The sequence below is a fragment of the Geotrypetes seraphini genome, chromosome 9 (genome assembly GCF_902459505.1).
Source record: "Geotrypetes seraphini chromosome 9, aGeoSer1.1, whole genome shotgun sequence".
Classification (NCBI taxonomy): domain Eukaryota; kingdom Metazoa; phylum Chordata; class Amphibia; order Gymnophiona; family Dermophiidae; genus Geotrypetes; species Geotrypetes seraphini.
Genome location: NC_047092.1, coordinates 162,953,848 through 162,968,420, shown reverse-complemented (window position 1 = coordinate 162,968,420; position 14,573 = coordinate 162,953,848). Strand labels below are relative to the sequence as shown.

The following is a 14,573-nucleotide window of genomic DNA, read 5'->3' as shown; positions in this document are numbered from 1 at the left end:
GCCGTGGCCTCTTTAAAGGGCGGCCATCGGCGAAGGTCCTTAGTTCTGGTTTCCCTGCCTCGCGTGCCAACGCGCGCGCGCGCACACCAGCAGAAGCGGCTCTTCGAATGTTGCCCCCGCGAGCCCAGGTCATGCGGTGGCGCGTGTCCTCCCTCCTCGCCTTCATCCTCACGTCCCTGCAGAGCGCTCGCGGTGGCTCGTTGCCTATCTCAACCAGGGAGCTTGTCCCGTCCGACAGGTCTGCGCAGCAGGCAGCCCGGGTCACGGTTCATTATCTCAACTACGGCTTCGGGTCCCCTCACAAGCTGCTGGTGCTGGGAGAGGTGAAGCAGGCGACCCGCAAGGTAAACTCGCGAGCGCTTGTTCAGCGCGCACGCGACCGCTATTTGCCGCCTTGGATGGCTCTGTTTGTGCGCGTGAAGTTATACGTGAAGCTCGTGCGCCTGTTATGTGGCGGGCAAAATCTGCTCCCACACAAAACTAGTGGATTTCCAGGGGCTTTAAAACTGAAAGCGCTTAGCAGCCTCAGTTGCTTGGAGACAGGAGACGAGAATAAAAAGCCCTAAGGTCATGTCACCTTTCATTCTAGGGTTGGGAGAGAAATAGGAATGATGATTTTTTTTTTTTATTGAGCTTTTTATGTTATAACATTTTATTGAAGGAATCAAACAAATATATAACAATATGATACAAAAAGACATTATTTACAATCAAATTCACAATAAAACATTTGCATAAGCATTTTATCATTCCTCCAAAATATATTTTAATATATCTAAACCACTTTTCCCCTATATCCCCCCTCATCACTCCATACATATATATTAAAATCATTCCAATTTCCCTCCCTACCCCAGAATGAAAGATGATACAAAACACCAAATAATCCAAAATATGATGATGATTTTTAATATACTGTATGTTAAATTACTTGAAATGTATTTCTGTTTAATTCATTTATTATAATATAATAATATTAAAAAACAATCTAAAGTATAAATGAAATAAATAGAATGAAGGGAGATAAGGGGAAGGGGGAAAGGTAAGGGGTTAAAAGGGATATAGGAAAAAATAGATTAGGTATATAGAAATATATTTTGGAGGAATGATAAAATATGTATGCAAATGTTTTATTATGAATTTAATTGTAATGAATATCTATTTGTATCATATTATTGTATATTTATTTGATTCCTTCAATAAAATGTTATAACATTAAAAAAAAAAGCCCTAAGGTTTGGAGCTTCTCTTTTCACAAGTTGCAAGAAGCAAAGGTTTGGCATTCCATAGCAACTTGTGGACTCAATTGAATAGTAAAGTTAACCAAGAAGCCACTGATTTGGGACATGTAGTAGTGAATTACATAAAATGGAGCAGCATTAGAAGTTAAATACTAGTCTCTAGGGCACAGTACAGCTTGAACAAAGAAAAACAAATGAGTTAATGTATTAGTCCAGCTAAACCCAATGATTTAGCCAGTTTTTACCATGTTGAATGATCTCATTTAGCTGACAAAATGTGGTAGATATGACAACAAATTAGTTTGACACTTTGAAAGTTCAAAAAATATCTACTTTGCTTCATTCATCATATATTATAGGCTGTATTGAGTGTACTGTATTTCATACTTTTCTGTTTTTTGCCAAGTTATTAACTTTAAAGCGTCTCCTTGTGGATTCCACTTGAATTTTTGAGAGAAGCCAGATTTGCAAGAGACCCTCAAGTACTTCTGTGGTGACTGAATTAAGTTGATACAACTGACATTTAAATACTGTGCCAACCAACAGTATCTGAGATTTGTGATGTCTGTATATGACTGCTTGATAGATAAGCAGGTTAAAGAATTTAAAAAGTAATGACTTAACAGTAAAACATATGGCTTTTATAGAGAGCATCACTCCTTAAATGTGCCAAGGCTATGACTTTTTTTTTAAGAAGGATATATTAAGTTTCCTAGAGCAGTGGTTCCCAACCCTATCCTGGAGGACCACCAGGCCAATCGGGTTTTCAGGCTAGCCCTAATGAATATGCATGAGAGAGATTTGCATATAATGGAAGTGACAAGCATGCAAATCTGCTCCATGCATATTCATTAGGGCTAGCCTGAAAACCCGATTGGCCTGGTGGTCCTCCAGGACAGGGTTGGGAACCACTGTCCTAGAGCACCGTTTTCAGCTGAAACACAAAGATCTTTAAGTATATCATAAACAGGGGCCCATCTTGTCTTAATTTCGGTTTACCTGTTGATCTTTGAGGTACACTATACCATGAAAGAGTTGTTAATTTCCAAGATCTTAATGTTACCAGAAACCAATGATGGACATCTGAAATAGGAGCTTAGCAGACCTGTTTTTACCATACTAATACAAAGGCTGATTATATATTGTTGAGAAAGGTGGAATGATGAGTTAGTGTTTCTTCCAAAACTTTATTTGTAATGTCCAGTGTATGGTAATAAGAAATCTGCTCACTGTAACAAGACCTTCTGCCCCATTAAACTGAGAAGAATCAGGACTTCAGCTTATGCTTAAAACCCCTTTTCATGCCTACTTCCCCTCTCAAACTCCTACCATCCCTTAACTTTCATCTTCTAGCCCTAAACAAATACTGTACAATGCTGTGAAAGTGGTAATACACCCTCCTGCTTTCCCTTGTTGTATATATGAACACCTTCTTTCACATCAAGCAGCATTGTGGGGTAAAGACCTAGATCAACTGCTTTCGCCCACTACTTATGAGAAATTCAGAAAACGTCTAAAAACTCAACTGTTCCTAAAGTATCTAGACAACTGACCCACTCATCTTCTTTCTCCTCCATAGTGATTCCTCTGTCCTATTAATCTCTTTCTCCTCAACAACGCATTTCCGGTCCTATTAACTCTCCTCTTCCCCCCTCTTAAATTCAATCAATTTGTACCTCGCTTAATCTATTGTAAACCGCATAGAACTTAATGGTATTGCGGTATATAAACTGTTATTATTATTATATGTCATATTGAAATGTTTCTGATATTTAAACTGAGCAACAAAAAGATCAAAACCTGAATTGGCCATGCCAGAAAAGGCTTTACTTGTGTCTTTACCAACCGACAATTTTGAAAGTACTACAATCGTAGAAGATATTAAATTTCTTTTAAAAATTTATTTATTTAATACATTTATATACCGCCCTAAGTCTAGGTGGTTTCCAGTATCAAAACAGTCATAAAATTCCATAAAATAAACAAACATGACATCACACAATATCTACGTTCCAATAAGTACATGAATGTGACCATCATTCACAGTCCGCGCACATGTGACAAGCACATGTCCAAAGCAGCGTGGAATCAATTGATGGAACAGTGCTTTAAAAACTACAACTGAAATTAAACCCGACACTTCATCTATGTCAGTACAGCTTATCCAATTCAATGCTTGTCTTGAGCTATTAGATGAGCACATCACAGCACATGATGAACTAGGGCTGTGGAGTTGGAGTAGGAAGCAATTTTTGGGTTACTGGGTCAGGGTCAGTGAAAATGAGTTGACTCAACTCCGACTTCTAATAGAGTGAAATTGTATGTCATGCAAATATTATAATGCTTAAATTTCTTATTTCACAGATAATAATTTGATTAACCCATTTTTTTCACAAGATATGTTTTTCTTTTAGAATATATTTTGATATCAAGTGCTCTGATTACAAAATATACTTTATATTTATATTAGTGAAAGTGGCATGTAGAGAATGACATAGGGACAAAGTTTGTCCCACTAGAAATAAATACTCAAGGATTAGGGCTCAAATATATCCCTTATTAACTCAAAACAAGCCCCACACGGACACATGATACACACACCCAGCAACACTACAAGGCCTTGCTTATAACTAACAACATTCACACTCCCCAAAGAGAAAGGGAAAAAGGAAAAAGAAAAGAAGTGGAGAAAAAGGCCTCAGTTCAGCTTCATCTGGCCAAAAAAAACTCCACTCCTACAAAAGCTAGGAGTTGCCCTGTTTTCTTGGACTATTTTTCAGCATTTACACATAAACAGCTTTTGTAGGAGTGGAGCCTTGTAGTGTTGCTGGGTGTGTGTATCGTGTGTCCGTGTGGGGCTTGTTTTGAGTTAATAAGGGACAAAGTTTGTTCCCATCTCCGCACACTCTGTCTGATCCCACCTGCATACGTCTCGAATAGTTGATTTTATACTGAAATAGTTTTATTAAAGTATTTAAAAAAAAAACAAATAGTCTATGCCTGCACTGTTGAGACAACTGAATAAGCCAAAATGCTGCATAGAAAAATCATGCTAACAGAATACCTCGGTTACACACATACACAACACAAATGGCAAATCCATAATAACTGACCAAAAATGATAAACAAACCAAAATCCCAATAAGCCACACCTATATATAAATAAAGGAGTTAGAATCAAAGTGAAGATAACAATAAATGAAGGAGTCAAAGGCTTTATGTACTAACTCCGCAGCCCTGTGATAAACAACATGCAGTTACTAAGTGTAGCCTTAATAAAATCAATCTTTTTAATACTGACTGACATGTGCAGAATTGGCCCCAGACATTTAATGCTAGCCCTTATCTGGGTTTAATTAAGTGCTGGCTGCTGGATGTACAGCATGTAGTTCCTGGGCGTTCCGGCCAATATTCAGCCAGGACCCGCCTAAGATCATCTGCTCATATCACTTCTTCCGTGGCCCCCTTGAAGAAAATAAAGAGGCTCAAAGCCCGCCATCCCTGTAGGCGTCTTACCCCACCCACCCCCTTCACACACACATATACCCCACAGGTCTACCTTAGCTGGTCCCTGGTGATAGAATTGCAAGGCTGCTATCTGAGGTCACAGCAGCTGTTTTGAAGAGAAGGCAAGAACGAGTGTGCATCACTCCTGCCTGTTTCCTTCTGGACCACCGGGGACCAGCAAAGGTAGGCCTCGGGTGTGGGGGAGGGGTGGAATTCTATGGAGATGGAAGGACTCGGGTTGTCTGAAATTTTCTTTGGGGAGGGAGGGAACTGCAGAAACGCATGTACCATGAACTGGAGGTTCACTGGGCACGGGCCAATATTCACACCAGTGCCTGGTTAACCTCACCGCATAGAATTAGAACAGCCTTTTTGCTGTCTTAACTTTGTTACTTTAGCTGGTTAGCAGACTGAACATTGCTGCTAACCAGCTAGGTCGCCACTCTGCCTTAACTCTGACACCGACCTGCCCCTAACCTCACCGATTAGGGAATGGGACTTGTATACTGTCTTTTTATGGTTACACATTCAAAGTGGTTTAATATATACAGTATGCCCCCAAAATTCACAGGGGTTCCGTTCCATTAACCCCTGCGAATTTTGAGAAACCGTCAAAAGGCAGGAGAGGGCAGCTGGGGCACCGGCGGGTGCAGAAAATCATTCGCGATATGCTCCGACCACCTCTTCCTGTTACTAAAATCAGGCTACGCCGATCAGCTGCTTTGACATGCCAGATAGCGTGTCAAAGCAGCTCCTGATTGGTGTAGCCATGACTTTAGTACAAGAAAGTGGCGGTCGGAAAATACCGCAAATTACCAAGTTCGCGATTTCGTGAACTGCAAATTCACAGGGGGTTACTTGTAACTCGCTGAATGTCCAGCTCTCTTGAATGTAAACCGCCTAGAAGTCGCAAGATTGTGGCGGTATAGAAGAATAAAGTTATTATTATTATTACAAGTACTTGTTTTATACCTAGGGCAATGGCAAATTAAGTAACTTGCCCATAGTCAGAAGGAATAGCACTGGGATCAATCCCACAACCTCAGTGGGCTGAAGCAGTAGCACTTATCGCTGGGCCACTTCTCCAGTGGCATAGTAAGGAGGGTGCGGGGGGGGGGGGGAGTCCACCTTAAGCGCGGTCTTCCTAAGGGTGCAGTGGTACTCCTCCTCCTCTCCACCCACTCGCTTCCCGCACATGCCCCTTGCCTTCTCCCGGCACAAGGTTCTGCCCACATCAGCTTCAGCGCTCTCTGACATCACTTCTGACCCGCACCTAGGAAGTGATGTCAAAGGGTGAGCCGACACCGACGTGGGCAGCATGCTGCTCACACCTGAGAAGCTAAAAAAGGTATGGGGAAAGGGAAGGGGGTGATGATCATCCTTAGTATGCCCCTGCACTCCTTACCTGTTTAGAGGGGGATTGTTAGCGGTACTGTCTAGTTAAATGATGCTGAATATCCACGGAAGGTCCTGGATAAACAATTTAAACAATCAAGAGCCTCTCCTAGATATGTAAATTGCTTTGAATTTTGGGCTTACTGGGTACAGCTAGTGGGAAATAGACTTCCTGAATCCAAAGCACTTGCCTGTGATCTGGCACCTATGTATGCTTCATGGACTGAGATGCGGATTTCAGCCCAATGCATGTACGTGAAAGGAGGTCAAGGATGATGACTGTTCACGTCCAGACATTACGATGAGGGCTGTGAACAGCATTCCCTTATGCAGACATGTTTAAAACCACTGTAATCGACTCTAGCTGAAAAGTTAAGATTTAATTTTAATGGGCAAAAATATTCTTGCTACAAATAAGAACATAATAGCCTTACTGGGTCAAACCAATGGTCCATCAAGCTCAATAGTACCTGGCCAAAATCCAAAGAGTAGCACCATTCTATTATCTCAGAGTAAGCAAGATTCTAGAACCCCAAAGAGTAGCAACATTCCATGCTACTGATCCAGGACAAGCAGTGGCTTCCCCCATGTCTTTCTCAATAACAAACTATGGACTTTTCCTCCAGGAAATTGTCCAAAGCTTTCTTAAAACCAGCTACGCTATCCTTTCTTACCACAGTCTTTGGCAATGCGTTCCAGAGCTATTTCCTCCTATTGGTTTTAAAATAAATTTCCCTGTAACTTCAAGTGTCCCCTAGTCTTTGTAAATGTTCTCATAACAAAATAAAATAAGAACACAAGTTAATTGGACTCTCCTTGTTTTCATGGTGTTCCTTGCAGTTCAGCTGTTTTCACAGAGCAAGACGTTACCATAAATTCTCTCAAGTAATTCTCTCTTTAGTAAATATTTTTGTTTTTGTGTTTAGGACATTCCAGGAATTGGACACAGATACTCTGTTCAGTTTACAACTAAAGACTTCCAAAGTAATGTAAGTTTGTGAAGTAAGAAAAGATGCTTTCAATATTATGTAATGGTTGTAGTTAAACTATTTAGCAATATAGATAATTCAAAGTTGAGAACTGCTGATAGCTGTTGCAGACATAATGATGTTGGACTTTGTACTAATCCACTAATCTCAAAAGAATAGCCTCACGAAGGCCAATCCAAGTCACAAGTACCTGGCAAAAACCCAAATAGTAGCAGCATTCCATGCCACCGATCCAGGGCAAGCAGTGGCTTCCTCCAAGTCTGCCAACAGCAGACTATGGACTTTTCCTCCAGGAACTTGTCCAAACTTTTTTTAAAACCAGCTACATTAACCGCTCTTATCACGTCCTCTGGCAACGCATTCCAGAGCTTAACTGTTCTCTGAGTGAAAAAATATTTCCTTCTGATGGTTTTAAAAGTATTACTCTGTAACTCACCCATTTCTTCCTCTTCCATGCTGTCTCTCTGAAGTTAATATGCTGCATAAGACGTAACTATATTGCTTGTGCAAGATGGTGCAGAGGAAATTAAACACTGAAAAAACCAGATTCTTTCTCGCAAGCCCAAACGATAAAATCACAGATAGTTTACTTCAGCGTAATAGGCATAAATACCCTATAACGACCTCAATTAAGATCTTGGGAGTTACTCTAGACCACCATTTAACGTTGGCGGAGCATACAGACTTACTAGTAAAAAAATGTTTTTGTGCTTTGTGGAAATTGCAAAATGTCAAAAAATATTTTGATTTTGCATCATTCAGACTATTGGTACAGTCGATGATTCTATCCATACTGGATTATTGTAATATAATCTACTTGGGCACTTAAAAAAAAACCCTTAAGATTGAGCCTAATCCTAAATACAGCCGTTTGGTTAATATTTGGTTTGAAAAAACATGACCACGTTAGCCTGTATTATCAACAACTACATTGGTTGCCTTTTGAAGCAAGGGTTCTATTTGAATTTGCGTGTATATGCTTCAAATTGATATTTGGATTGTCTCCAATTTACCTTTCCACTCATTTTAATCTATACAGACCCATGAGGGATACTCTAAACTTTAATTTTTTTACTTATCCCAAGATAAAATCATGCCATTACAAAACATACCTGGGCCGGACACTTGCATTTCAAGCGGGTAAATGACAAGAGTGGCTGGGTTAATGTTTTCATCAAGCCTCATCTTATTCTTATTGTTCCTTTCGGAAACTATTGAAGACCAATCTTTTTTTTTTTTTTTTTAAATCTTTATCGATTTTCAAGTAGTAACAGTGCAATACATATGAATCTGAACATATAACAAATCAAGAAAAGCACTTTGAACTTACAAATATTCAAAAGTAATCTTCCCCCCACCCCCTTTACCAATCTTTTCAATAAATTTATTACTTAAATAAGAAGGTCTGATTATGAATTTTACTATACAACTGTTTAGTTAGAAATAGCGAATTCTTTTTTGAAAGATTCATTATGTACAATAGGAGGCTTTGGAAATCACTTAATATCATTCAATGGAGTATTTAATGATCTTTTTGGTCGTTTTATTGTAAAACCTTTTTAGAATGAAACTATGTATTTCAACATTGTATGAATGTATTTCACTGAATGTCCAGTACTCTTTATGTAAACGGCCTAGAACTGTTGGTGATGGCGGTATAGAAAAATAAAGTTTATTATTATTCACAAGAAGCAGCATGGCATACTGACTTACTATAATTTGCAACTACAACTTTCATATTCAAAAGTGTGCTTTAAAAAATGCTGAAGGGCAAAATTCCTCCCCCAGCCGGCATTTATGAGTTCTCTGTGTATTGCAGAACCATAGTCAAAATGCGACACCACTTATAAGTTAACCAGTCTAGAAAAATTGCCACAGTGGAGTCATAACAGAATGAAGCTACTAGAAAGATTTTAATACATCAAGAGGCAATTGAGCTTGAAAGGAATGAGGACTCATTATATGGTTCTACCTGCACATGTTTAGATTACCAGTTTTTAGAGGTTTGGAAAGGTGTCAAATGGATATCGTAAAAATTCTCATGAGTGCAGAACACTTTTTTATATGCGAGATTAAGCACATTAGAATATTAAATGAAACAACTTCTGGGTCCTGTATTTTCTAGTACATGGCTAAAGATTGATAGTACAGGAGTGCACTGCTCATGTGAAAGATTTTAGTCAGTTGGGGCACCATAGGGCCAGGACAGATGCTGTTTTGGTGCATACCATATGCTGGCCTTTGAGCAGCTAACACTTTGATCAAAAGTTATTTTCTACATTTCATACAGAAGTATGTGTCGAGTTAGGATAAAAACTTGTATTAAAAAAAAAAAACACCTTGGACTGTAACTAAGGCAAATTGTAACCTGTTAACTGTAAATTAACTTGTAACCTGTTCTGAGCTCTTTGGGGGGAGAATGGTATTAGCACAAGTTTCAAACTTGTGAATAGGTGTTGAGATTTCATCCCTGGCTACTGTCCTTTCGTATATCTTTCATATACACTGATAATTTAGTCCAGCTGAGAGTACATAGCATTGCATGTCAGAAATCCTTAACCCTTTAATTGGCAGATGGTGAAAACCAGCTGTTTTATATAACTTGATGCTGAACGAGAGCCACAGTGCCAAGGAACAGGCATTTGGCGATGCAGATCTCCCATAAGAGCCTTAGAAACACATGTTGCTTCTGAGCAACAATGCCAAATAAAGGGCTACGGTGCCCTTGGAAAAGTGACAAATTTAAAAGTCTCCCTTGCAAATAATCCCCGATTTTCAAACCAGGTTGCAAACAAGGATTGCTTTTTCCTAATGGTTTTCCTAATAGAAGCACATGTGATTGTCAATTACTGAAGATGGGGCCCTTGTTTCATATTTTTTTGGTTCCAGGAAAAAGTTGGCATATGTTTTTCCAGTGTGTTCTTCCAGATGAAGAAACCTCGACCTATCATAAACTTGAACTGCACAAACAGCAAAATCCGGAAACAAGAACGGGAAGACGATTATAACTTCTACAAAGATATGAAGCAGCGGACAGAGCCTGTTATGGGAAAAGATATTCCAGGTAGATTTTGATGTTCTAATCTTTTGAAAGATGCAGTTCCAATATTCTACATTGTGAGGCCTGAAGATAATTAAAACTGGTTTGTTTGTTTTCAGATATCATTAAGAAAGGTATTTTTTAGTTAAATACATCTCAGTTCTGTGGGTTCCTGTAGACAGGCCTTGGGATGTTAATTTATATGAATAGTGGTATTACCAACACATTAAAGTAGCTGTGTATATGTGGAATCTGCAGCTTCCTACTTAAAGGAGAGGGTGGGGTGGAGGTGGTATTATGCAAAATGACCATAACATGCATTAAGAGCCTTGTAAAACTATATGTTTGTTACTATAACACTGAAACTTCAATGTATGCTATATCTTGTATGGGACGCAAAGTATACAAACAAATTTATAAAGCAATGAGCAGTTTTGCTTGCAATAATTCTTCAAAAATACCATATTCTTCTCTCCCAGAGCACTGGGCCGATGTTCTTGTGAGAAATAATATTATCCCACTGGAAGAAAACTAAGGATGGACTCCGCAGTGAAACAGTAGCCACATTCTCAGGCTGCTTCTTTTAAAGGGATTGGTTCTCATACTAAGGAGCTTCTACCCCACTCTCTTTCTTAGGCCCCCTTCTTTAATCCCTGGTGTTCAGTGGACACAGATTCAAAATGGCACCAACATTCTGTAGTGGTAGTCTCATGGTACTATAACTAGAGGATAAAGCAGCCATCAGTGGTCTCAAACTCAAACCCTTGCAGAGCCACATTTTAGCTTTGTCGGCACTTGGAGGGCCTCAGAAAAAATAGTTAATGTCTTATTAAAGAAATGATAATTTTGCATGAGGTAAAACTCTTTATAGTTTATAAATCTTTCCTTTTGGCTAAGTCTTAATAATAATGTTGTTATTTATAGCTAAAGAGACATATGATCAAGAAACTGTTTTATTTTACTTTTGTGATTATGATAAACATATCGAGGGCCTCAAAATAATACCTGGTGGGGCCACGAGTTTTAGACCACTGCTCTATATGGGTATATTTAACAGTCTGCCTTGGCATTGTCTAGATGGTGCTGGGGTAGTCCATGGGTGAAGGGAGTAGGTTTTTGGAGTTATTTGGTTAGTGGCATCATTCAATCCATTAATTGACTATTATCTGAATAAAGTTGAAACAGCAAAAAAGTTGACTTAATACCAGCACCAAATATCTGAATTTTTTAAACCATAGAAACATAGATGACGGCAGAAAAGGGCTACAGCCCATCAAGCCTGCCCACTCTGCTTACCCACCCCGTGTCTATGCCCTAATGACCCAATTTCCTTATCTTGACCCTCATAGGGATCCCACTTGGGTATCCCATTTATTCTTAAAGTCTGGTACGCTGTCTGCCTCAATCACCTGCACTGGAAGCTTGTTCCAATGATCAACCACTCTCTCTGTGAAGAAATACTTTCTGGTGTCGCCATGAAATTTTCCGCCCCTGAGTTTGAGCGGGTGCCCTCTTGTGGCCGAGGGTCCCTTGAGAAAGAAAATATCATCTTCCACTTCGACACGTCCCGAGAGGTACTTAAATATTTCGATCATGTCCCCCTTCTCCCTACGTTCCTCGAGAGTGTAGAGCTGCAATTTGTTCAGTCTCTCTTCGTACGAGAGACCCTTGAGCCCCGAGATCATCCTGGTGGCCGTTCGCTGAACCTATTCAATTCTGCGCACATCTTTACTGTAATGTGGCCTCCAGAATTGCACACAGTACTCCAGATGAGGTCTCACCATGGCCCTGTACAACGGCATTATGACTTCAGGCTCACTATTGACCTGTTTAATTGTGGAGTGTTTAAAAAAAATCCTTTTCATATCTTGTGATTAGTATTGGGCCTTCCAAAAAATAGGTTTATACCTTCCCAGTTAAGAATTGCCCTGTAAAGGTCCATACATTAAATTAAAAAAAAAAAAAAAAAAAAATCCTAGTTCATTATAAAGGTACTTTCATTTAATGTTCTTTCTATATAGCTTTCAGGAGCTAATGGTCGCTTCTCAGGAAAAAATAAAATCAGTTTATCTTCTGTTCTGAAGTTTCTGAAAGATATTGAAAAAAATCTATTAATCAGTTCAGAATAAAAGATATTATGATCCTATGCAAAATTTTTGGTTAACAATATTAGAAAGTCACATTCAGATCAATAGCTTTGCATGCTTTAATCCTTTATAGTGATTAAGCCAAGACATCATTGAAAATTTGCACTCACCTGTTTGTTTTTCATTGTCAGATAGTAAAGGATATGTCCATCCTGACTTTGTGCCACTTTGGCATCTGGCCATTGCTGGTAGCAGTTATGTGATGTGGGAAAAATCAGAAGAGCATTTACGGTACAACATGGCACAAATTAAGAGCGTCAAGCAGCGGGTAAGTGGAGTTAAAGAGGTCATGCACTGTGAAAATCAGATGTAAACAAGACTTTAGCAACTGGCTCTGTTTTACAAGACAGATTGCTCCATCTCTGGTTTTACCCTAGTGCATGCATAGAAGAGGAATTCCATGCCTATAAATGGGATAAACACAGAACTGGAGAAGATGGGTCTTTATAAAAGAAAATAAGCTAGTAATCTTATAGTTTAGAGAGAGACACTTTTAAGAATTAAAACTTGAGTTAAAAAAGCATACTTAAGAGCAAAGGGCAGATGGCAAGCTGTTTCAGTCCCAGTAGACAACACAATTACCAAATATGGTTAAAGTGTCCTTAAGTGAATATATGAAGGATCACAGTCTGACTAGAAATAAAAAAAATGAGACCAAAAACTCCTTCTATAGCAACTCTGGTTTAAGACAGTTCAAAGTAGGGAGAAAATGATGCCAATTTACTAAACCCTGTCATTTTTTTCCCTAGATAAGAAAAGATGATTTGCTTGACTTTGACTACAATGTTCTTCTTCATGAAATTCCAACACAGGTAAGTGTGTAGAAATAATCCTAAACAGTTTACCATGCTTATAGCATCAGTGCCTGTTCCCCACAGTAAAACTAAAATTTAGCATAACTAGTATAACTCTTCCTGCAGTAAGGCTACCAGATTATTGGAGCACTGAATTTCTCCATTTTAGAAACAAGTTATATTTCAGCCAAGTTTTGTCTTGAGGGAAGAGATTTTATTGAGTTGGTAAATGTCCTGTAGCAATAACGCTGTACCAAAATTGTTCCCCAGGAAATGGTTCCTTGTCACGTTCGGATACTGTGGCACCCAGAGCAGCCAATGAAAGTGAAGTATTACTGTTCACCTATGCCACACTTTGAAGAGGAAGGATCTGGAACAGAAGCCAACGAAGGATCAGGATCGTATGGAAACTTTTAGCCAGAGGAACAGCAATGTAGGATTTAGAAACGGAAAGTAGTACACTTCATCTATATTATTAAAATACTTATAACTTTTTCATTAACTCATTTGTATTTTGTGATTATAGTTTAAAGTAAGATGAATTTTTGTTTACTCAAAGTTCATGAGAACCACTTGTATATTACTTGGTCAGTAGCCCAGAGCAGACAGTCTACAGATTACACACGTGTGTGTGTGTATGTGTATGCGAATATGTAGTGCACTCCCATTGTTTTTCCCTGTATTATGTGAAATATGACAATCTGTAAGGGATAACACATACCATGGAACATTTAAATAGAAAGTAAAAAGAAATAATCCATAAATGTTCTATGGCAGATGTGGAGTCCCACTTAAGGAGGAAAGATTAGAGGTGAAGCATAACAAGCAAAATGCTGAAAAGCCAAAATGTCAATGATGGGTCAGAAAAAGTCGAATAAGTAAACTGCATTTATACATTGCTACAATTTTATTTTAATAATTCATCCTTGATATAGCAGCTTACAAAATAAAATTGGTTTGTTTCCATAGGCATGGTTATAGATTGGTCGTGATCAACCTCATCTTTCAATGTTTTCTTACAAGATCACTTATCTCAATCTGCTAAAAATATTTCAAAGAAAACATTTGGCTTGAATGCCCTCCCACAGGAGGTCATGAAGATAAAAATGGGGACAAAATTCAAGACTGCATGCGATAACCAGAGGAACACAATATAAAAGAAAGGATGGGATGCAATGAAAGCGGAACTAAATGACCTCATAACTTGGAGTGAGCTTTGACAGCAACTTTCATTGTTGGGAAGTATGAACAAGGCCAGGCAGACATCTATGGTCTATAAATGGCCAACCCCCCCCCCCCCCAACAAAAATCAGATCAGGATCAAGACATGTACCCTTGATCAGATTTGTAAGTCTCTAGGCTAAAGTGTAATCCAGGCTTTTCTAACCTTTTTCTATCAGAGCCACATTTTATATTTTGTAACATTGGAGGGCCATAATGTGCGCTCATGCTCTCAATCT

At 38.9% G+C, this 14,573-nt stretch overlaps 1 protein-coding gene across 1 annotated transcript; it reads left to right on the top strand.

The window, feature by feature from the left end:
- On the top strand, window positions 1-14,427 carry RARRES1 (retinoic acid receptor responder 1). Its single transcript, XM_033959488.1, has 6 exons — window positions 1-344; window positions 7,070-7,132; window positions 10,022-10,196; window positions 12,451-12,587; window positions 13,069-13,131; window positions 13,384-14,427. Exons 1-6 carry the CDS (start codon window positions 108-110, stop codon window positions 13,528-13,530), a joined length of 822 nt encoding a protein of 273 aa, XP_033815379.1. The 5' UTR covers window positions 1-107; the 3' UTR covers window positions 13,531-14,427.
- Window positions 14,428-14,573: the final 146 nt, after the last annotated feature.